This window comes from Ambystoma mexicanum, chromosome 2q (genome assembly GCF_040938575.1).
Source record: "Ambystoma mexicanum isolate Mex_15411 chromosome 2q, UKY_AmexF1_1, whole genome shotgun sequence".
Lineage (NCBI taxonomy): Eukaryota > Metazoa > Chordata > Amphibia > Caudata > Ambystomatidae > Ambystoma > Ambystoma mexicanum.
The window spans coordinates 1,318,583,625-1,318,608,647 of NC_090924.1; the positions used below are offsets into that span (position 1 = coordinate 1,318,583,625).

Below are 25,023 nucleotides of genomic sequence, written 5' to 3' on the forward strand. Positions count from 1 at the left end.
TTACACTTTAAGCACTAGCGTGCATGCGCGCATGCATGCAACTCCCCCAACTCCTCCCCCACCCCCCCTGCCCTTCCCGTTCCCAACTGTTGCCCAGCTCCATCCCTAGATCTCAGGCGATGCCGCATTTAGTCCTATCTCGGCTTACCGGTACTAGGAACTCAGCAGGAGGTTACCACACTATTGGTAACCTATCTAAATCTAACTACTGGGGTGTGAGAGTGAGACCGTTATATCTCCCGCACTCGTGCCTCATTATAGTAAGGGCGCCCGGATACTTCTGCTTAAAACTAGCTTTTTACGCCTCTTATGTGCCATTTCTTATATTCTAGTCCCAATGTCATAGTTATACAGCACCTCAGCCTCTGGAACCACCGCCTCATTTCTCTGTTCCGTTCCCCTTCTGCATGTCTGTCCTGGCGGGGCAATTCTGTCTATCCAGCCACTTCGTCGCATTCTCCGGGGTGTCAAAGAAAATGGCCCTGTTCCTGTGAAACACTTTCAGTTTCGCCGGATACATCAGCATGTACTTGAAGCTCGCCTCTCGCAACCTCCTTTTCACTGTCCCATAGTTCACATAGTTCACATAGTTCAGTCGCTTCCTTTGCACCAGGAGAGTATAATCCGGGTATGCCGTGATAGGTGCAGATGCTCTTTGTATTGTTAATCCTTTTCGGAAGAATTCCAGGATCTTCTCCCTGTCTCGATAGTTCAAGATTTTAGCAATGATCAGTCTCGGGGGGAGGGGCTCCTGGCAGGGGTTTCCTTGTCAGGTCTCTGTGTGCTCTCTCCACCGCAAACCCCTGGATGAGTGCCCCTCCCTTTATTTCTTGCAGTAGCATGGTCTCGATGTAGTCCTTGGGGTTTGGTCCTTCTTCTCCTTCCGGGAGCCCCACGATGCGTATGTTGTTTCTTGGGGCCCATCCTTCTGCTTCCTCTGTTCTGCTTTCCAGGTTGCTCACTTGTTGCCGCAATATGTGTATTTCCGAGGCGTGTGATGCACAGGCGACTGTGTTTGAGTTTGCTTCCTTCTCCAGTTCTCCTGTGCGTTCCGCTATATTCTTAACATCTTGTCATAGTAGGTTAACATCCTCTTTTACCGCTCCTATTTTGAGATCCAATGATGCTTTGATTTTGACCATTGCTGCCTCCAGTTTGGTTTCCCACGCAATTTTCAGGTCCGCAATCGCGTCCAGGATCTGTTGATCATTTCGCGCTGGTGCAGTGTCTGCTTGTGGGTTCCTGTCTCTATTTCTGGCTCCATTGGCTGATCGGGGTGTTTTCATGAATTCATCCATTGTTGGTTGCTTCTCTTCTACTTTGGGTACCTTGGGCGCCATTCTATTGACTCCAATGTCGTCTCCCCAATATTGGCCTGATCCTCCGGGCCCTCCGTCCCTACTTGCCCGTCTAGTGCTCGGGTCTATTGGAGGCTATCCCCAGGGCCAGCCGACTGCAGGGTGCATCTTCAGAAGTCAGTGCACCATCCGATGCTCAGGTTTAGATGTGTCCGGGTTGATCCTCATTAGCTACGTTAGCTATTGCGTGGTTGCATGCTCCTTAGTGTCCAATTTCAGTACGATCCTTGCATCCACCTTCTACCACCTTTGCTCGCTGGTGTGTCCCACTGTTCTGCACGGGTACTTTGTGTCCAGGCTGTGGCTTAGTATTGGCTACCTGCTGAGCCTTATGCCTTATTATCTGCAGCGCATTCCCACCGCTGTGTGCTTTCCAGCTGGCTTTGATGCACCCTTACGCTACTTCTAGTCAGGGTGTACTGTATAGAACGTGCATTAGTTGCTCCCCTTCTTGTGGATTGAGGGCAGTGATCATGTGTCCTGTGTGTCCATATGATTCAGGTTCGCTCACAGGCTGCCCTTACTTGTGAGTCCTCAGGCGTGCTGCACGCCCCGTTGCATTGCAGCTATAAATACCAGAACGTTTTATGTGCGTGCCATGCCTTGTTGCATATATCGTGCCTCAGGCTGTCTTTACTATGGAGCCCTTCCTTCATGCACCGTGCTCCGTGTATCCCGCCTGATTTATTATAAACATCAACTACCTGTGCTCGCATTTACAGGCACAGTGTCAGCTACAGTTTTGGCCTCTTTAGCGACCGTCATGCTGTATTCCAGTGGCTCCCACCCTGGGGACTTATCGCCACTGTTCTTCTGCTCGCTCTGCCTCCTCTTTCCTGGCCGCCACTCTTCGTTAAGCGTGTCTTCGCATTTGGAGCCTCTGTATCTTACGGGGCTGCAGCAGTAGCATGCCTCGTTAGTGCACACCGGCCCATAAGCATCAGTGCCACATTATTGCGCCCGGGTACTCCTCTCTGCCAACCCTGAGGAGCGCGTCTTCAGCGGTTCAGACACACGCATCCGATCTTCATCAGTCTTCCTTTGCTCTTTGTTCTCTGCTGCCGGCCATTTTGTTTCAGTTTTCACTGCAGCTTCCTATTATCTTTCCGACGGCCATCTTGCGGTCACAAGCCGTCCTCAGTGGTCCAGTTTTTCGCAAACGTGCTCCCATATTTCACACGCCTATGCTTGTTTTCCTGTGCACTAATACACATTCTGGACGCACTTTCTCATCCAGGATCTTCACGGATCTGCAAGAGCTAACACAGCAACACGTCTCACTCCATGGCCTCTCGGCCACGCCCCGTCTAACGGTAATTCTTGTCGTCCAACTGTGTGTGCTCATCCAAGACATCAGAACACCCCCACTACTCCTGAGACTTAGCCTTGGCTGCTCTCCAAGCTACCTTGAATTATCCTGGCTAACTTTGCAGAAGTGTCCTCTGTTTCACTAAAAAGGGTGGAATCCTAAACATCTGTTCTCCAGAGCAGAGTTTGGAAATTCATTATAACACTTATCAGTTGTGAAAAATCACCCTGACCAAGACAATCATTGTTGCTATTGATGAACTGAGGAACTATTCTTTATCTAAGGAGGATACATTGTACACTTGCTCAAGAAAGAAGAGCCTACTATTTTCTTTGTTGAATCACTGGACTGTCGGAACTTTGTTGCAAACCAGGATTTTCTTACTTTATTTTCTTGAACTAGGAAGCAGAATCCTGCTTATATTTGGGGAAGGGGAATTCACCCAGATTATTAGGAGAGACTGTTTTTACATTGTGAATTCAATCATTATTGTTTTGAACTGCCATGTATTTCCTCAATGGCATTTATTGAGAAACCTTCACAAAGTTGTCTGCCTCACATTTCTGACCCCTTACAATATACAAGGTCAGATGGCCCTCAACAGGAGAGCTGTGGTTCCTGACTGTAACTCCACTGCTTTTTACCGTCAGAGGCCGCATGGAGGAGGGGGAACGAAAAAAGTCTGTTGTGATGCGTTTCTGTTTCCATCGGTGTGTGCTAGGAGACGTATCAGGCTGACGGGTTCTCCTTTCCTGGAAGCCTCGAAACACACCAAACGACCAAAGTTTATGGTAAGACCTGCCCTGGCTTTGGGGGAATGTTTTCGGCTCGGCTTCGTCAAGACAGCCAGGGACTTGGCAGAGGACTGGGTAGATGTCTTTTTCTTCGTCAGCTCGTCATCTGTCGACGAGTGGAACAGATCCAAGCCCTCAGGATTCACTCCTGGCTGTTGGAGGGAAACCTGGTGGCATGCCTCCACGCAGTCCTCTGCCATTGCACCCCCACACAATGCTCCTGCTGGCTGTGTCTATATGGGAGACAGTAGACTCCATAAGGTTTTGCGCTGCGGTCCTGGCCTCCATGAGGCCTGCCTTGAATGCTGTCTGTCTTTCCATATGCAGGTCAGGAAGAAAATCACTGATCTTCCTCCAGTTTCTGGTTAGTGGTCGACAGAAGCGCATCCACGTTGGCCTGCTGAAGGTGGAACCCAGAGTTCAGGTATACACACTCAAAGTAGCGATCCTCACAGGCCGTCTGGCTCGGGTGGGGAGCCTGGCCCTCCAAAGGACTGGGACCTCGTGGTTGTTCCTGAACCTCCCGAGCACTGGACGGCCTGGTAGGTTCAACCCCTCTGGGGGCCTGTAGTGGATCTCCCCATGGCTGACTGTCATAGGGGTAACCTTGTGGCGACCAACCCACTGAGGCTTGCCTACCCCGGCAGGGAAGGGGAGACAGTGGCTCCCGGGCCGAATCTCAGGACCCAAATACAGACAGGTTGGTTACGCCACAGTCTTGGAGGATGTCCTGGAGTTAGAAGGAACCTCTTGCTGGAGACTGCGTGGCATATGTCCTCCTGAGCAGAGTCTGGCCTGGAAGGCGGTACCACGTGCTTGGCCACCATTGTGGGTTCTGGTGCTGGAAGTTGAGGAATGCTTGGTGTCTCCAAATGTGATGGCCCTGACCTTGGATTGAGTTTCGGTGGGTGTGGTTCTCTCAGTTGAATGACTGTTAGTCCTCTGGAGCTGACCCTCTACCTCGGAGATGGCTCCTGTAGGCCCTCCACCATTGGTGCAAGCACCGGTAGTCGATGAGCTCGAAGAAGACGCCTCTACCCTCTTTTTCGAGTTAGAGTTCGTAGGCCCCTCGCACCCTGGTATGGTGTCAGAGCTGGGTAGCCCCTGAGTGACAGACCCTGTAGAGCCCCTCAGCCTCAGGCCTACCTCTGGTAGAAGAATCCAAAGGGCCCCTCCAGACGGCATCCCTGGGAAGGAATCGGCATGCTGGGGTGCCTTGTTGAAGAGATGACTAACCTTGTCATGCCACAATACTTTTGAGACAAAGTTCTTCAGATGTCCAGGCCGCGAAGTGTTGAAAATCTCCATCCTGTGGGAAAGACGGTTCTTGAAAGAATGTGCAGCAAGGGTGGCACATGCTGCATACGCGTCCACATGGTGGCCGGGGCCCAGGCACTCCAAACAACGTGCATGGGGGTCTGACACCAGGAAGGAGCAGTCGCACGAGGCGCACCCGGGGGAAGACTCCCGTGACTGACATGCGCCGGGGAAGGCGAGGTACTGCTGGGAGGTACAATTGGAAAAAGGAAGCACAGGGAAGCACGCAAAGCTTCTAAAAATGAGGCCTGCACAAGCTGCCATGTCCGATCCCATCCGAGCAGAAAAAGGGACTGGGTTGAGGCGTCGTAGGGTGGGGTCTAGTGGGCGTGCCTAGACCCGGGCCTGCGCCCCAGTGCGCTATTCTTAATTTAAAAGAGAAGCTCATATGTATCACTGCCAAAGGTTCTGGTAACATCCCCATGCTGGGGGACGCCAAAAAGGATGGAGGAAAGGGGACGTGACATATGAGTATTCAGATGGCTAGATGTCATACAAGACCCTGAGAGGTGGGATCTTGTAACGACCTGCTATTATAAAAAATATCATAGTTCACAGTTACAGGAGGTATGCCTAAAACCACATGAAACTCCACGTTAGATGGCATACGGATATTATATATCCTGGATCAATGGATTCAGAAACACCCTGGATAAGGTGAAGGAACAAACCAAACCTCCACATCTCGGCTTTCTAACTCTAGCAATCCAAATTGTGAACCACCATCAACACGCACAGAAGTGGAGACCAATCGGACCAAAAGCCATAGTCAGGATGGTGCAGTGGGCAAACCCAGAGTTCTGAGAAAGCACAGAGGATGCAGATGACTCAAACATGCTGGCCTTTCTGTAATGGCTTGCTAGGTGAAGAGCAATGGTCTGAAGATGCCAGAGGTTCAGATTAATTCTAAACCTTCAAGCCATTACACCTCTTTGGTTTTGCCTTAGTCACCTCAAGAGGGACGGATATGCCCAGACGTAGGTCCTATGCAAGCTGGGCCTAGGGATCCAAGCTACACCTCAAATGATGACACTGATTCTTTGTTTTTACTGAATGAGGCCACAACACGCCTGGGGTCTGTGAAGGGTCAGGAAGGAAACTCTGAGACATTAAATATGGTTTTGGCTAAAGACTTTTATTGATAAATAAAAAAGGGGTTGGGAAAAGGCCTCACTGTTCCAGTGCTAAGGGCATTTCCCTACCTAAACTTGTTTTGCTGTAATCAACCCCCTTTCTCCCCTCCCCGAGTGGAACAGGTATGCCCAGATGTGGGTCCTGTGCCTGCTGGCCCTTGAGACCCAAGCTACACCTTACTGATGACACCCAATGAGGCTGAAACATGTCTGAGGTTGCTTGGATTTTACCAAGCGGTTCGGGTTGGACTAGTCATTTTGGGGAACATAGTCTTTACACTTTTCTGTACTGCCTTGGCAGTAGGGTTGGCAAAGCAATGACAGAGGTTTAAGATTAATTCTAAACCCTCCAGCCATCACCTCTTTTGTTTTTTTGTAGTCACCCCCGTTGTGACAGATATGCCCAGATGAGGGTCTTGTGCCTGACGGGCTAGAGACCCAAGCTAAACTCAATGATGACACCCAATTAGGCAGAAACATGTCTGGGTTTGCTTGTGGTTTCATGCAGAAAGGATGCGACCAATCGGTTCAGGCTGGACTGCTCCTTTTGGGGTGGGAAGAAACCTGATTTGCATATGGTCTTTCCCCTTTCTTTATGGCTTGGCAGGCAAATAACTATTGTCTGAGAGGTTATCCCGAGCAATGCCAGAGGTTAAGATTAACTCTAAACCTTCCAGCCATCATCTCTTTCTTTGCTATGGAAATGTAGGAACAGCCAGTCCTCCAGGAATCTGGTAGCCAGAAAATGACAGTTTGTCAGATCTGGTGTAGCAAGTGTAACTGTTTCCTAAGATTTTGGTATCTGTGATGTGCATCCATGGGAGCCAGGGGGTCTATCCTAAGGCCTGACTCAACGTCCATACCAAAATATAGCAATTCAAGGTAGAGATAGTACTCATGATGGGGCTAGATGCAATACGTCATTTTAGGTTCAGAATGTCTGCACATTGGTGAGTGGTTTGGCCCAAGTCAAGAGAGGAACTGTGGGCCCATAAAATGAGAAACATCTTACAGGAACATGAACACAAGGGTTTACTGCTGGATGGGAAGGTTAATGGGGACCTGGGAGTGGCCACACATTCTGAATGGGTGACATCAACACCATCACCACCTATGGAAATAATTAGCCCTAGAGAGGGTGCCATGAACTAACCATTGTAGTTGGTGCTTTCAGGAAGGGGAGGATATATGTGAGGAAGAGCCCTTCCTAACTCTTGGGTTAAGGGTGGGCTAGCCATAGGGGTGAGCACTCTCACCCCAAATTAATGGTGGGACGGGTGGCAGTTCTGGGAGGATGCCCTAGTCAGTGGTTACAGACTCGCCACAGTAGCAAGAACCTACCTCTGCCCGTCCCAGGGGTACTAGATCTAGGAACGATGTGGCCAGAACCGAAGCACCCTTAAGGTCTCGGAGCATGTGCACAATAAGTAAAGAACAGGCACCCTCCTGATGCAAGGCTAATCAAAATATCCTTACAGCTCGTAAGGTTGAGGTGCTCTCATGGTGTTAGAAAGACAGACGCAAGCTGCACACTCCATGACTGAGGCAAAACAGATGTTGAAACCAGGCAAAAAGAGGCACGTGCTTAAGTGGTCAACTCAGCGCAGCACAAATCAAAGATCCAAGATGGTGGCTGAACCAGATTTTGACTCTGCTTGCTGGGCAACATGGTGATTCCCATTGCTGGCCTGCCCAAATAATCCCTTCATAGCCCACGTAGAGGTATGTAGCCTCACTCAGCCTGTAGACCAGAGCAAGTGGCAAACCTCCTGGTGGAAGTTCTGGGGCTTAGCTGTGTGTTATCTGGCCCTTCCTCCCACTGCTGCCTAGGCCAAACATACAAGCACTTGCAAGACCCAAGAGACAGACAAAGGGGTATCCCAGGGGTCCAGGATGGGAACCGTGAAAAATTCCAGTGGAAGCAGAAGCCAGGGAAGAAGTGTAGGCACACTTAAGCCCCCGTGGCCCCCAAGGATGGGAGTGACACCCCTGGATGAGTTGATCCACCTTTACTTATGGAGACGCTATCTTTATTTTATTTTTTTAAGTCAGGATAGCTTCTCCATTTTTATTTGTCTGTGATTCTCAATTAAATATGACCTATGTGTGTTCACCATAATTTGCAGCATCTATGCTATTAAAATAATTATGTTATGCAGTTACTTTACTTACTCATGGGCCACTTACTGCAAGACCATCAAAAGCAGGCATTTCACAGGGCATGTCGGGGAGCTGTGCGTGTATAAATGAGGAAGACCCGCAAAATTATACATTTAAAAAACTTCAAAGTAGTCCTGCAACTTAATTCTCACCCGGATGTTCAAAGGATGTGCTAGGTGAGAGGTGTGAAAGAGAATAAAAGTGCATTGCCACAAGAAGGGAAGAACAGGACACTTATTTCATACACGTTGATTCAAAACCAAACATTTTTAACACCCTTAATCCAGAGTAATTTACTCTATGACAGATTCAAACCTTCTTTATCACTTTTTCTTTTTCAGCATACCTATTGTGAGGGGTCAGAAATTAGAGGTGGACACAAAGAACAAGTTACTTCTTAACCGGTAACGTTCTTTCGATGGGATGTTCCTCCGACGTATTCCTTATCTTGATAGATCATCTCCAGCTTGCTGGCCTCGGAAATTTTTTTTCAGTAGAGGGCGCTGTTCGTCGATGTCTCTCGAGCCGATGTCCCTCGACAGCCTCCGTATCGGCGCCGAGGTCATCATGCGTGTAAATAGACTCGCGCAGCGTCTGTTGCTCAGTTCCGTTTTGACGTTAACAGTTGTTTGACATGAATTGGTTAGTGACCCAGAAGGAGCGTAAGCTGTAACCACAAGGGAAGTTTTACTGAGGGGCTGGATGGGAGGGGCGATAAGGAATATGTCGGAGGAACATCCCATCGAAAGAACGTTACCAGGTAAGAAGTAACTTGTTCTTCGAAGGGATTGTGTCCTCCGACGTATTCCTTATCTTGATAGACTTCCATAGCAGCGGTGTGTAACTGGAGGTGGGAGTAAAATTGCCATGTTTCCTTCAAGAGTGAACAGGATGCAACACAGCTTTGCCAAACCTAGTCTCTTGGCTAGAGGAGGAATCCAGGTTGTAAAATCTTGTGCAGGTATGTGCAGACGACCATGTGGCAGCCGCACATATGTCTCGAATCGGTACCCCTCTTTGGAGGGCCGAAGAGGCTGCGATACCCCTGGTTGAATGAGCCATAAGATTATGAGGAGGCTCTTTCCCTGCCAGTTTGTAACATTCCAGAATGGCTAAAATGATCCATCTGGAAATGGTTTGTTTTGTTATCGGTAATCCCAATTTGTGCCCTCAGTAACCTACGAACAGTTGGTCTGCTTGCCTACCTTGGGTCCAGCCTATGCAGCCTTTCTTCCTCTTTCCCCGGATGGGGAGGGGGATAAAATGAAGGCAAGGTAATCTTCTGAGTGATGTGGAATTCAAAAATCACCTTTGGGAGAAAATTAGGCTTCACTTGTAGGACAACTTTATCTTTATGAAAAATTGTATGAGGGGGTTTACAAGATAGAGCCAGTAATTCGCTGACCCTCCTAGCAGATGTAAATGCCACTAATAAGACGGTTTAAAGGGTGAGAAACCTTAGTGAACAAGAGTGGAGTGGTTCAAAAGGAGTACCCATCAGGAAATTTAAGACTAAATTTAAGTCCCATAAGGGAACTTGGAATGGTCTTGGAGGATAGACATTGGTTAATCCCTTCAGAAATTGTATTACTAAGGGTAACTTGAAATACGATGGTTCCACTGCAGTGCGCTTAAAGATCAATAGCGCTGCGAGATAGCCCTTGATAGTGCCAACCTGAAGGCCCGAATTTGCCAAATAGAGTAGAAAAGATAACAACGTTGGTGTACCACATGAAAGCTGCAAAATTTGTTCCAACGGCAGCGGTATAAACTCTTTGTTGCTAGCCTTGTTGCCGAAGGCAACACCTCCATGACATCATCTGGGAGGTCCCAATCCTAGTATCTCAACCTTTCAGATACCAAGCGTGAAGGTTGAGGGTTCTGATGTCTGGATAGAGAACCTGACCCCCCTTCTGCGAGAGAAGATTCTCCTTGAGTGGAAGACGAATTGGAGGGCAGAAGGACATGTCCAGAAGGTCCTGGTATCACGTTCTCCTGGCCCAGTCTGAGTCAATTAGGATCATGGCTTTCCGGAACCTTCTCAACCTCCTGATCATTTGAGGAATGACAGGGACTGGAGGAAACGCGTACAGAAGTGGAAACTCCCAGTCCACTACGAACGCGTCCCCTGGAGCTCCTCTCGGGGGAAATTCCCTTGAACAAAACTGATCGCACTTCCTGTTGATGCTGGTGGCGAACAGATCCACTTGAGGGGTTCCCCAAAGGGTGAAGATATGTTGAAGGATTTCCTGAGCTAGTTCCCACTCGTGGGAGACTGTACTCTGCCTGCTCAGAGCATCCGCTGTCAAGTTTTTCTCTCCGGCTAAGTGAACTGCCGACAGAGAGATTCCTTCTTGGATTGCCCAAAACCAGAGCTGCATCGCCTCCCTGCACAGCGGCAGTGATCCTACGCCTCCTCTTTTGTTGAGGAAGTGCATGGCCACTGTGTTGTCCATCATTATCAGGACATTTTTCCCCTGTACAGATGGCAGAAAAGCCTTCAGTGCTAGTCTGATCGCTCTCAGCTCTAAGAGGTTGATATGTAGTCTGGACTCCGATGGAGACCAACGACTGCTGATGGTCAAGTCGTTGGTATGGGCTCCCCACCCCGTGAGTGAGGCATCTGTGACTACTGTTATCTCCGGCCATGGTTGCCAAAACAGTTGTCCCTTCAAGATGTTTTCCTGGCAGGCCCACCACTGAAGGTCTCGAGCCACCTTGTCCGGAACCTGAAGGAGGTCTGTCATTCTCCCTGAGAATTGCGACCACTGAGTTCTCAATGCTCACTGAAGAGATCTCATTCTCAGGCGAGCCTCTGGCACAAGGAAGATGCAGGATTCCATGATGCCTAGCAACCTCAAAAAGTCGAAGGCTGGGAGACGTTGGGCATTTTGAAACCTGGTGACCATCTGCAGAATATCTTGAGCCCTCACCTCTGGTGGCGAGGCTTTTCCCAGGGAAGTGTCCAGGACCGCTCCAATGAACTGGAGTCTCTGTGATGGTATCATCTGTGACTTCTTTAAGTTGAGGGAGAAGCCCAGTTTGTGAAGGAAGTGGCAGACATAATCTAGCTGGATCTGAGCTTGTTCCGGAGATACAGCTCTGATCAGCCAATCGTCCCGGTAGGGGTAGACGTGAATCCCTTCCCTCCTTAGACTTGCAGCCACTACCGACATTATCTTGGTGAAGACCCTCTGGGCGGAGGTCAGCCCAAATGGCAGAACTCGAAATTGATAATAAGAGTCGCCAATTGCGAACCTCAGGTATTTCCTGTGTTTGAGATGGATTGGCACATGGAAATAAGCATCCTGAAGGTCCAGAGATACGAGCCAGTCCTGGAGCTGGAGGGCCTGGAGGATCTGAGAAAGAGTTACCATCTTGAACTTGTCCTTCCTGAGGAACTTGTTCAATTCTCGTAAATCCAAGATAGGTCTCAGTCCTCCATCCTTCTTCGGTATTAGGAAGTAGGGGGGAGTACCAGCCCTTGTTCCTCTCTGCTACAGGTACCGGTTCTATGGCACCTTTCTCCAGCAGGTCTACAATTTCCTGCAAGAGGAGCGGATCTGGAACTTTCCGAGAGCTGTTCCCCGGTGGATGACTCTGAGGAATACGTCGAAAAGGCAGGCAGTAACTTTGGGCAACTGTCTCCAATGCCCAAGCATCTGACGTAATAGCCTGCCATTCCGTCGTATGTTGAGTTAGCCTGCCCCCTACTGGTGTCTTGTGAGGAGAATCCTCAGAGACTTTTAGAGGCAGCTGATGCAGGTGCCGATGGTAAAGAGGTACCTGCTGCTGCTGCGGCTTTTGTATTTTTACCCCGTCCACCTCGGGTGAATCTTTTTTTACCTCTTTGAACCGACTGTCCTCTGCCTTTTACGAATGCGGAACAAAAGCGAAAGGACTTACCTCTCCAAGAGGTTCCTGATGGGGCGATATGGCGTTTGGCGGATTGCAGCTTCCAGGGATTTTGCTGCTGCTTTGGATGTCTGTAACTTTTCTAGGCTGTCATCCACCTTCTTACCAAACAAAGAAGAGCCGTCAAAGGGCATATTTAAAAGTCTGGCTTGTACATCTGGAGCAAACCCAGACTTTCGCAACCACGCAAATCTGCGGGTTGTAGTACTTGCCACCATGGCCCTACTAATGCTGTCAGCAGAATCAATGCCAGTTTGAAGGGATTCGCACATTGCGTCTTTACCATATTTAATGATGTTTAGAAACGCTTATCTTTCTTCTCCCTCTGGGAGGCTGTCAGCCGCTGATGAAGCACACTCCCAAAGTGTATGGCTGAACCTTGCGAGCGTACAAGTAGCGTTAATAGATTTCAACGCCATGCTACATGCAGAAAAAACTTTCTTAGCCATAGTGTTGTATCTTTTGTCATCCCTGTCCTGTGGAACAGTAGGGTATACCGATCTACTGCCTGATGCAGTTGCTGCTTGGACAACCAGACTCTCTGGAGTTGGATGTTTAGACAAAAATTCCGGGTCAGTAGTAGATACCCTATATTTGGCTGATAACTTTTTGTTAACCGCGGGGATAACCTCAGGAGTTTCCCAGTTAGCCAATATTTTTCTTTGTAATGCAGCATGAAATGGAACCACAGGATCCTCCTGTGGGCCTTTGACTAAGATGTCTGTAAGGTCATCCTGTTGGAATGCAGGTGAAGGTGTAGACCAACCCATGAATTCTATAATTCTTGCCATTAAAATTCTGTAAGGGGTCTCAGCATGTTCCCCTGGGTCTGGTTTGGCAAATTCTATTTCTGGGGAAGTATCTAACCCACTTGCCTCATGTAGGGATTCTCTAAGGTCCTTCAACCTATTTTCCTCAGAGGTAAATTCCTCTGGTTCTGGTGTTGCAGATCTCTGCACCCCAAAGGGTCTTTCTTGATTTGAATCCTCCCCTTCCTCATAGATTGAAGACAAAGGTCTGAAATGATCAGACCTTGGAAATGGCTTAAATCCTATTTCCAGAGCAGAAGGGGCTAAATTTGTCATAATCGGTTGGGAAAACGTCGACGTCGTTGATGCGGACGTTAAAGGCTTCGAAAACACCGAAAAAGGCGTTGAGAAGATTGGAAGTGACCTCGAAGAACTCGAGAGGATCGAGATCTTACTCGAGGTTGTCGATGACCTCAAAGTCATGCTAGAGGCTCTGGGTATGACCACTGGCTGTGAGGTAGTGACGGCCGTGGCTTTGCTCTTTTTCGGCGTCGGCATCGAAGACGGCGTCGATTCGATCGACCTATGCATCGATGAGCCCTTCGATAATGGCGTCGATGACGCAGATTTATGCGTCGAAGGGACCTTTGACGATGGCGTCGATGGCACAGTGCCTTTGCTCGAGGGTTTGTGATGCTCTCGAGTAGTTTCTTTCGCCGGGTGCAACGACTCGCAGCATTTTGATTGTTCGGGTCTTTCACCCAGGGTATGACCCCCAGCTATCTTCGAGGGGGTCGAGGCCGCTTTCTCGAAGACGCTAAGCATCCTTTTACGGAATTCCTCCCACTCAGCCTGAGAGCTATGTTTTGTGGGGCAGGTGTCTCTTTCCACAGAAACAGAAGAAGAAAGCGAGGAAAGGGATCTTCGACGTCTCTTACTTGAATGCTTGGATCTCGAAGAGTGGTGGGAGCTGCTTCGAGAACTAGACTGAGAATGTTTCCTGTGTCGGCGAGGAGGCGAATGTCTCGACTCTGCCGAGGAAACTTTCAAAGGAGTTTTAACTGTCTTACCTCTCTCAAGCTTCCCCTTACACTCCTTCAAGGCTTTCGCCGTCATGGACATGCCGTCCTCACACTCCGAACATTGGTGCTCCGATCCCAGGCACCACAAACAGATCCTGTGAGGATCTGTCAACGACATTTTCTTTCCACAGTCTCGACATTTTTTGAAGCCGGACCGTGGAGTCGTCGGTTCGGATGAGGAAGCCATCGAGTAAGAGTTGGTTTATTCTCGAGGAATAATGAATATAGTCTCTGAGTAACAAACTGAGCAACACGATTCCGAGGCCCACGAAGCGCGGAAAAACGGAACTGAGCAACGGACGCTGCGCGAGTCTATTTATACGCAAGATGACGTCGGCACCGATACGGCGGCTGTTGAGGGACAGCGGCTCGAGGAACATCGACGCGCAGCGCCCTCTACTGAAAAAATGTTTCCGAGGCCAGCAAGCTGGAGATGATCTATCAAGATAAGGAATACGTCGGAGGACACAATCCCTTCTAAGTTGTAATTTTCTCAACATTTGTAATTTTTGTTAAAATAAAAGGGGGATGGGATAAAGGCAACAAGAATGTTTCCGTCCTATCAAACTAAAGCTAAAGAAAATTGACCTTGTGTCCAAATATATGACCCTTACACTAACATATACAACCAAAATGTGTAAGGTAAATGTGTCTGTTTCCATTTCAACAAAAATGTGTAAACGGTTCACACTATGACTCCAACAAAGCAATCCTTGTGTCCAGGGTTTGACTCCCTTCCCATGAATCAATTCAGGGAGACGTTTGAAAATGTTCTATTCTAACAATATTCTATCCAGTTCAAATAAATGTCTCTATCATCCAACACTTTCCTCAAACTGCCAAACTACATGTCTCTTCCATAGAACACTTGTTCACAACCAAAGCAACTGTTTTTGTTATGAAATATTCCTCTCAAGATGTCAAAATCAGGATGTAACAACAGTCTTTTCCACAGAATACTTTTCCCAAGATGTTAATACAAGTACTTCTTTCATAAAATATTTTTCATAGGTGGTCAAAGTAAGTGTTTCACTCATAGAATACGTTTGTCAGAATGTACAATAGTTTGTCAGGATGATGAAGTAAATGGTTTCTTTCCACAACACTGTTTATTTCCTGGTTTACTCGTCTGCCAGGAATAGTTTCTACTTCAGACAACTACTAATGTCTCTTTTTATCTACTTGTGGCAATCTTTGCTCCAGGTCTCTCCACATCGATATCCCATGTGAGGAGAATTGCCCAATATTTGCCTCGTTCTTTGCTTATGGCAATTTGGGTTCCAGGTTTCCCCAAACTGGTTTCCCCAAACTGGTATCTCACGTGGGGAGAATTGCGCCCTTTTTGCCTTTCTTTCTCTGCTTCAAAATCATTTAGCTAGTGGCAATGCGGGTTATAGGTTTCCCCAAACTGACATCCCATGTGAGGAGAATTGTACCCTTTTTGCCTTTCTTTCTCTTCGTCCAAGGATTTTGGCTTGTGGCAATGTGGTTTACAGGTTTCCCCAAACTGACATCCCATGTGAGGGGACATGTACCCGTGTTGCCTTTCTGTTCTACTGGGTCGTTTTAGATATGTAACTGTCCAATGAAATAAGCGATGTTTAGATTTTTGAATAGGGTCTATCCAATAGGAAATGTAGGAATGTTTTTGTATCCGATATGTTAATTCTGCGGTTTGCCGCCATATAACCTCTAACTGGCTTTGGCAAGGCGAGCGAGTGGCAGTTTTCACTTCTAAGGACCTGACTACGCTGCCCGGCCGGTTTTGCATGTAATAAATCTTGTCCATCTTGCAAAGGCGTGCACTCCTTATTGACCCCATTGGGTGATTTTTATGGCTCAGCTTTAAGTCTTCCCTACAACCGCCTCTCCTGTAAATACTCGCCAGATTAAGTGTTCATCCCAGTGCACAGTATGTGGTCTGGATCACCACCATGGCTTTCAAACAAAGGAATCAAAAAGAAAGTTCAAAGTCCAAATCTCGGTTCCTCATGTTATAAAGTCACTCCTTTCATGAAAGGTTCTCAAATGTTCAAAAGAAAGATCACTCAGTTCAGCAATTGTTTCAAGGTTTGTATCTAGTGGGGTGCTCGATCTAGCCCCCTCCATCTGTGCTATATCTTGTGGCCCAACTCGCTCTTTGAGCTTTCACACTTCGGGGTAACATGGCAATTATGCTTTTTAATCAATTTCTATGGCTTTCTGCACTAGTATCAGTTCTTGTGTCTCTTGGGACACCTCAGCCCTTGTGCAGGCTGCGTACGGTTTCTCCAATGGAGTTTGCATCCCTTTATCGTTATGGGACTTTTCCTCATCACTCTCTTGGATCTTAGTGCGACTATTCAGACACCTCGGTCCTGGTTCATGTTGTTCATGGGCTCACTAGCCGATGAAGGACTTGGGGTTTGGGTTTCCCCGCAGCATTCAACCGCCTGCCTCCCTTCTTCCTGAGTGGCCTGCGTACCTGTGTTTTCACAGTGCTTCTGCCAAGGTGTATCAGTGATTCGCTATCAATGGCGTTTGTCTCCGCCTGCCTCATTACTGCTTCTTGCTCTGGCTCTCCTTACGGTGGCTGAAGAGCTTTCAACCCCGACATCTCTGGATTCGGCTTCATTTTGTGGGCCCCAGGCCCACCATGTCCTCTGCATGGTCCCATCTCTAGGCAGTCTCTGCTCTGCACCCCAGAGAATCTCCTCCTCCAGGAGATTTTGGTGGTTTTATAGTCAGTTACAAGAGGTAACATGCTTCTGATTTCAAGTGGTCGAGTCAGAGGGGGGTTCAAGAAGTGGGGTTAGGGAAACAAAAAGGGCTTATCACATTCACAACTTCTGTGGCCGCGTGTAGGTGGAGAGTACAGATTTCACAGGGGACCTTCTTAGACCCAAGGCGACCTTGTCCTTAAAGGAAGAGTCACTCCCAGAGAGGTCCCGCTTGCCCAAAACCCTAGCGAGGGTCTTGCCTTGCGTGTTCACCTCCCTAGCCTCAATGGGGGTGGCTCCCCCTAGAGAAGAAGGGATACATTTCCTGGATTCGTCATAGATCGCAATGAGATAATTGTATGTTCAATTGAAGTATTACCATGCTATGTAAATAAACATGATGGGCATGATTTATGATTTAGATATTAATTGTATGGGAATAACAAATTCGGTTTTGTGATTATGCACTTAGATTACAGTTTATTTACTGGATAAAAAGATAAGGTTGCAGTTTCGTATTGGTGATGTAGAAAACAAAACTTCTACATTATACTTGTAGGATATTTCTCATTAATATTATTTATTACATATCAAAATATTGTTTAATAATCCAAAAGAATCACCTTTATTTGTGAATGACTTGAAAACCCACAGTCCTGGTAGTTGTTGTTTAGCTCGGTTATTCTGTGTAACCCGTAAAACGCTGCAAACTGTACATTCATCCAATCTCTATCAATAGACACTAGACAACAAATACACTTAAGTCGGAACTGGTGCTGTCAATTTTTCTTATTTTTTTGTTTCTTTCCTTGTCTTCTTTCACAAAGTCGGTTATAATTATGTGTACCGCTTTGCATGGCTTTGCTTAAGTCTAGTCTACATAAGCTAAAGCCAGTTGTCATTTCTTTCACAACACTCACTGTACAGCTGGTTCATCGTCATGCAATATGGCTAACAACATCTAATTCTGGTCTCAAATACAGCATAAAAGACTTGCACAAGAACTGGATCATGTCAATGGCATGCATAATATATGTAGGTGGCAGGCCATGTATTTGCCGGTTGAATGAAATGGCTACGAGTTCCAATTACCTGCTTGAAGAGAGAGTGTATTTTCTTGTTTCTCGCGAGGACTCAGGTTCTCGGACAAACGCAGCTGCTGGATTCTCCCTGCCGCGTTTGCACTCGATAAGGTTCCAATAGATGAACGATCAGAGACTAGACTTCTGTTCCTACAAAAAGACACAGTTGACCATGATTGCTTGGCTTTAAATGCTTATTGTTGTCACAGGCCGGGCATTTGGGACTTGGCATTCCAAGACCACACTTGTCAAGTTCAATATGATTATTAGGAAACTGTACAGTGGTGGGCCAATCTAAACATAGAACATGATCCACCCCTCAAAAGGAAACCTAAACAACCCAAGGATGACATTCCTCTAATCTCTCCCCCTCTCAGTCTCTTTTCTGCTCTCTACTCACAAATCTTGAGGGTTAATGATGCTTAGGTGTGTGTAAGTGCAAGCTTTCTGAGGTCCCATACCTTGACACTACAGTAACTACTAGTATGCAGGAAGACATTCTGGGGCTTCTCAGCAATGCTGTGGGGTCAGCCAGGATAGAAGTAGTATCATTATCCAATAGCCTTCCTGTTTGAGCTTAACCTTCCCAACGCCTCTCTAAGCGGTTTCTAGGCTCAGTGACCACCACTGGAAACCCTCCTGCCTTCTAGACCTGCCAATGGCCTGGCCTGGCTCCCGAAATCTTTTGCTTCTGACCGACTGATTTTCTTCCTGACCTCTGAAACAATAGCGTGACTAAGGCCTAATCTCTCTTCTCTAATTCTATCCTCTTTCTCCTACAACCCTCATAGAAAAATAGCCCTTCTTCCTCATCTGAAGAAGTCCCATTGCCAACCTCCCCTCCTTGTCCTTTACTGTCTCATTACTACCGCCTTGGTCTGTTTCTGTCTCTACCTTTTTTGATGAACCTGATTGTGTCATCACTCCTTACTCAGAGGTAGTCTCCCCTCATGAGACCAGGGGACGGCAGACACTACCTGATCCTGACCCTGGGGGCAGCTATTTCAGGGAGAAACACATGGGGAGGTGACCCTCAGGGAGATGAAGCAGCATCATTGGGTGAGAGGTGAGACATGGTATCCCCCATTCCCTTTTAGGGACATGCCTTCAATACCTCAGACCCTCGTGGCATATTGTGGCAGTAATCCTCAATATTCTTCAACACTTAGTCATAGAACTCTTAAACATCCTGCCGTGTTATCAGTAACAAAGACAGACATGAGGGAGAGAGCAACCAAAATGAAGATTACTCAGCTAGAACGAAGTGAACAATATATCTGTTGGAGGAATCCGATTGGCTCCAAATAGCTCCCTTCCCACTGAAGGAGCTCAAAGATGAAGCCGTGCAGAACTGCAGTGAAACCCGACCAGATAGTGATTGCCGAGAGACCGGCTTGTGATTGCCAGGGGGACCTGAGCTGTCAGCTGGACAAGTGAGTGAAAAATGGACACAAGACCGAGCAGACTGCTGACATGAGACATGGAGCAGGGGAGAGGACCAGCGAGTGTTGGAGACACCAACGCTTGCCAAAGCATGACCGCTACGGAGAGGGTCATATGTGGAGGACGCAGAAACCGCTTAAAAATACCAGTGAGCTTGAGAAAGCAAAGAGGGGATACCAGGGTGTTTTGCAGCATTTACCACAGAGAAACCCAGAAGGGAGGACTCCATTCCAAGACAGTGAACAAGGAACTTGGACATTGTGAAAACCAAGTGGACAAAAGTGAATTTGTGAAACCCAAGTGTTGTGCAATTCGGGGGGCCGACACCCATAATCACATATGGTGAAAAGAATTCTGAAGGAAGACTCATACCCTTTGAGAGTTTGTCCTGGCAGGAGAGTGCACCAGGGTGACAGCGAGAGTGAATAGTATAATTAACACCTGGCATGAGAGTATACCAGTTGCTTTGTAAGCTGAGAGAAATCTGGAAGGAGAGTATACCAGGAGCTTTCCGAGACGGGAACCCGCACCCAAATTGTATCAAGAAACGATTTAGGAGAAAAATGGCAGGAGAGTTTACCAGGTGCTTTGTGAGTCAGTGAATCTGAAGGAAGATTCATGCCCTTAGGATTTTGAATTGCATTTGTGGTATTTTGAAAAAAGCGAATCCCAAAGAAAATGCATGCACTTAGGATTTTGAACTGGTGCATGCATCATTTGCAGTGGAGTGAGTTTCAACATCAAGAGGAGGGGTTATTCTCTTAGGCTACAAAGAACTTGGTTATTCTTTTGAACTTTTGTTTTACTGGAGAGAAACCTGAGGAAGGGAATAATTCCCTGGAACTGTGAACATTATTCATTTGGAACCTTTGTTGGATTTATACCTTTTTGTCAAATTTGAACATTTGTGCACTTTTCAAGTCAAAGGCAATACCATGAACACATTAGAGTTACTTTTAGAATGAGAGGGCTAGTATAGGATTTCTGACACAGGACATTTTTGCTTTGGACATCTTGACACAGGACAGGCCCTTTGTTTTTTGGTTGAGGTAGGGAAATACCTACTAGACTAGGGACAGTGAGGCATTTTCCAACCCCTTTATTATTTAAATAAAGATTTACAGCAATCATCATGACTCCTCTGTCTGTGTCTCATTCCTGGCTCCTCACACTTCTCTCTTGATTGTACTGCTTCCTTCCACACTGGCCTTGCCGCCTTCACAATCACCTTCTCCTTACCTTCTACGACCTCTGCTCACCCTTTTACTATCACAACCTTCCACTCGACTCCAAAGTTTACTTCACCCCCTCCTGTCTTCTGATCTTACACTTTATTTTAACTCTGCAATGGGTTTTCCGCCCTCCCTCCTTGACTGTGTTCTTATTACCTCCTTCCACTCCAGTCCTGGTTTTATTTCCCTGCTCCTTTGCACTGATGTTCCTCCCTCCTCGCTCACCCTTTTAAATGCCACTGATGTTTTCTCTCCTGTAGCTGTCACCTCCTCCTCTCCCCTGCTGCCACCATTCCAGCTGTCTTTTTCAGCACTCTTTAGTCACTAGTCCTATCTGTTAGGCAGAAACCTGTGCAGTTCCCTTAGGGACCACTGCAAAATATTTAAGACTACAGGTGTTGGCAGTAAACCCACTTGGTAGCAGTCTGCACCACCCAGATTTACCTGGTAGCTGTGGATGAGCAGTCAGACTACCCTCAAGAAGAGTTAGGCAGTATGCAAAGTATACACAATAGGCACTCAGGTACAATAATACAAGCAAACACTGACCAGAGCTTTGGTATCAAAGTATATAATTATTTATTTAAAAACACACGGTTTGAAACATTCCAGCACTTGTAAAATATTCTAAACACAGTTACTATTGTAATACATACACCCCTTTTTCCTTATCAGATAATTCACTGTAAAACACCACTTATTTTCATACAGAGGTGAGTGCTTAACTAGATGGCACTCTAATAAGTTTGTGAGAAAGGGAGGGAGAAAGACAGAATATGGAAAGGTACACCACTCTAAGATTCAGGAACACTGTTAGCAAGGCAGGAGAGCAAACGTCACTGGTGAGCCAAAGTCCAAAGGCAGGGCCCACTCTTAGAGAGAGCAGAGCACAAATGCGCCCAAGATCACACAGTTACACTAGGCTTAGAAAGTCGTGCAGAGGGTTCAAAAAGAGTTTAGAGAGGCTTAGGAAAGTTTAGCCAGGGTGTCCCAGGCTAACCCAGGTTCGAAAGCCGGGGGCTAAATCTACCCCGTACAGTCAGTAGCAAGGGAAGCCAGGCGGGACAGGGTATCTTAAGTGGGAAGGATCCTCCAGCGGTGGCAGTGGTTCCTGGTAGTGGGTGCAAGTTGCGTCGTCGTCCAGGGGAAGAGAAGATCTCGACTTGGAGGAAAGATGAAGGTCGTTGCACTACCAGGGCAGAAACCAGCCGCTGAGTTTTCCGGTTAAAGGTGGTACCTTTGTTTCGCGGTCGTGGTAAAACGTGGTATCCCGGTTGCCGGGGTGCTTGGCACAGGCAAGGCGGCCACGAGGTACGTTGGGAAGGTGAAAAGACGGTGAAACTGGTTATCCCCACCAGTCAAAGGAAGAAGACTCTCCGGCGGGAGATCTCCTCTGTCGTTAGGAAAAGTGGTGAGGCGGTCCAGCAGGGCTCCACCGGTGGTGGTGTCGTGGCAGGTCGGCTCAGCTTCTCCCTCGTCGGATTCTTAGGTCCTGTGGCGACTTCTGAAGTTCCAGTCCCCAAAGCCCTGCTTTTATGCAGAAAACCCCCATTCACTCAGCCTAGCTGTCACTCAAACATGCTAAGTGGTGAGCCGGCCGGCTCACCACTTGTGCCAATCAGGATGGAGTGCGACTTGAGTTGTCTAGGCAACTCAGTCCAGGGTGCCTAAATTCCCCTCCACCCCTCCTAAGTACCCCAGACAGAGTGGCACCACTTTGGAGGGCTTCTGTGGAGAAGCCAGCCAAAAAGTGGAACAAAGGGCTCGACTTGGGTTGGAGTCACAGAAGAGAACACGAATGCCATTTTAGAATCAAGTTTTGGCAAAAAATACCAACCGGAGAATTAATATTAATTAAATAAACCGGCGGTATGTTCGAGGCTACCGTAAATAATTAAATAAAGATAGTAGCCTAAAACAATGGGAAATCCCATCGGAAAATATTTGCGGTTGAATATAAAAAGTATTATCCACTGCCACCAGCCAAAACTCGATCAGGGGGGACGGAGTCGTGCCCCCTCGACTAACATACCCTGGGGCAATCGAATTGCCCCAGCCAGTACGTCCACAATATGATGGTTTGTACTGGTTCTGTTCGGAATTTAAGACTAGTAAAGTCAATGGTGACTTTACATGCCCTGGGAGACAGTAGTCAGTCTCAGGGTATAGAGTCTATACTGGGGGGTCACTTTGACAACCCTGTGTCACTGCACTGAGGGTGCTGTGTAACACACATCACAAAAACATATGAAGCCCTATGGGGTAAAAGACCCCATAGCCCATTAAACACATCTAGATCCAAAGAAACACACTCAAATCATGTCTAAGAGTGAGGGTAAAAGAGTCTCACTCTTGGCAGGAGAAAAAAATAAACCCCAAAAATCCAGCAAAGCTGCTGGGGTACTCACTAGGTTAGGAAATTCAGCCTAAACAGCGACTTCTCCCTAACACTATCCAAAGCCTCTTCAGTGTCTCTCCTACCCAGCATTCTCCCCTCTCTAGCCTCTTGCTCTTGTCACCCACAACACTGGACTGGGATGGCAGGCTTATACAGTAATATCTCCTCTGCCCTCTAGAGGGACTATGGCTGAGGTTCTGCAGGTGTGAGCCAAAGGTTTGTGATGTTTGGTACTGGCTCAGCTCTATTACTTGCAGATGGTTAGAATTAGACTCAGGGGGGCAACCTAAATCTATAAGAGCTCTGGTGGGCATTTTGGAACTCGTTTGTGTACATGGAGAGCCTGGCAAGGGATTTGTGCTGAGGATATCCTCCTGGGGGTTTAGGTTTTCCTCCAAGTATTCTTATCCATGAATGGATGATTTCATTACCCCAATTCATTCTGTTTTTTGGGTTTGGAGAGGAGGATATTGTGGGGTATTTATTCCATCTCAGTTTGGTTTGTCCACACATTGTATAAGGCATGGCCTACATTTTCCCATGTTCACCCTGGCTTAGGTAACCCAACATGGTCTTCTACGTCAAATACCCCACTCTCAGAATCATAATTCCACTTCCTGCATTCATCCGAGTTGTGTTTCTTTTGGGAAATGTAATATTCACTGAGTAGCTTCTGCGAAAGGGGTTGTAGTCTGAAGTACCAGATGTATTTTCAGGATCCCAGTTTGGGGAGAGGGCGTAATCAGTTCCCCATACTGAGTCCCAGTTAAGGAAGGCTGGAGAGTGCAATGCGATATAAAGCCTTGCTAAGCAGTGGGAACCATGGGTGAGTGACCAGGGATTCCTTAACATACCGCCCTGAGTCCAACATTCACTGGATTGGAGAGGTACCCTGCCTGAGTCCCCGACCTGTGGTCACTAAAGTCAAGCAGGGAATTTCATCACATAGTACATTCTTGTTACCATTTAAGAGGTGTAGTTGTTTTTAAGGTAGCACTTGAAACTTCGACAGCTATCCCCAGATGTGATGCTTAATGAACATGATAGGCTTGTGACGAAGGCTGTCTCTCTTTCCAGCGCAAGGGAGGATTTGCCAGAGTCCTGCCTTAGAGTACCTGCAAGTGGTACAGAATTTAGATATTAGCTTTGCGCATCTTCCTGCTGGAATCACCTTTTTAGCATGGTTTAATCATTTGGATTCAGCTGTGAATGAGATTAATACAAAGATTTTGACAGTGTGCAAAGAGAAATCTCAACAGAACATTGTTGACAAAAGCCTCAGGATCATTGATACATTATTAGTTTGCTTATGTGAGAGCCCAGAGAGGGATCTCGGGATTGAAATTGTAAAGACCACACAGAGGCCTATTTTCACTACAAAATCATTGGTTCTATTATGAACGGAAGGCTGCTGCCCCAATAACTGTTGAAGTAGTGGGGGTAACAGAAATACTTGAGCAGCGGCCACTGGGCCAACCTCTCTGTGATCTCCCTCGCTGGACTTCCAGTTTCTAATGGCAGGAAAGCTTTAGACAACAAAATGTGCTGCCTGGCACATTGGATGCTCTGCTTTCATGACATACTAGTACACTGCCAGCGGGGATCTTTGGGAGGTCCAAGAGTTCTAAAAGCAGATCTAGCCCCCTGGCTCTTCCAGATTCCTCTGCAAATTTGACATCTGCTTCCTTACACGCGGAAACAGGAGTCAACGGTGCCCTTTAGTCTAATGTCCATGCTATGATAGTTACCACCCTGGCTCCGTTGCCTGCTCTTTCTCCAACAAATGCAATCTTATTGAGGATTGCTTCGAGAGGGCTAACTCAGCTATGGACTTTCTGGAGGGGCGGAGAAAGCGTAATTATGATTTTAGGTTTCACTGAGATTTCCTTTAAGATTTGTACCTCAGTTCATATTTTATTTGACTGCATGGATTGTGTGGCTGTAATGTTTCTTTTGGTTTTAGTAATCCCCAGTTTCGCTCTTGTCTAATTCGGTGCAGAGATGCTCTTGAAAACAAGGGAATTTAAATATTTCTGGATGTTAAATCAAAAAAATAACTTCACAATTCTTTGTTTGACTTTGTTCAAATCTTAGTGCAAAGCAGAGAGATTTTATATCATCTGCAGAAAATTGACCAATAAATTCAGCAGTTAAATTTTAACCACAATTATTAAATTGCCAGACTATGAAATAGAACATACTCTGCAGAGAGGTTTAAACGTTTCTACAGTGACATTAAGACCAGCTTTGTATATTTGGTTCTTATGTTACGTCTCTAGCACTAGAAACTTCTCCTTTCTTAGTAGCCAAAAGGAAGCTTGCTAACAGATTCTTGGATTTAATTTCTTAGAG

General features: G+C 47.0%; 1 protein-coding gene across 1 annotated transcript in view; it reads right to left on the reverse strand.

Annotated features, from left to right (window-relative positions):
* The window catches only part of NEK10 (NIMA related kinase 10), a 2,768,076-nt gene that overhangs the window by 2,119,754 nt on the left and 623,299 nt on the right, over positions 1–25,023 (reverse strand). Inside the window, exon 13 of the mRNA XM_069648774.1 lies at positions 17,609–17,748. Within this exon, the coding sequence (XP_069504875.1) occupies positions 17,609–17,748 (140 nt within the window). The remainder of the gene's footprint in view (positions 1–17,608; positions 17,749–25,023) is intronic.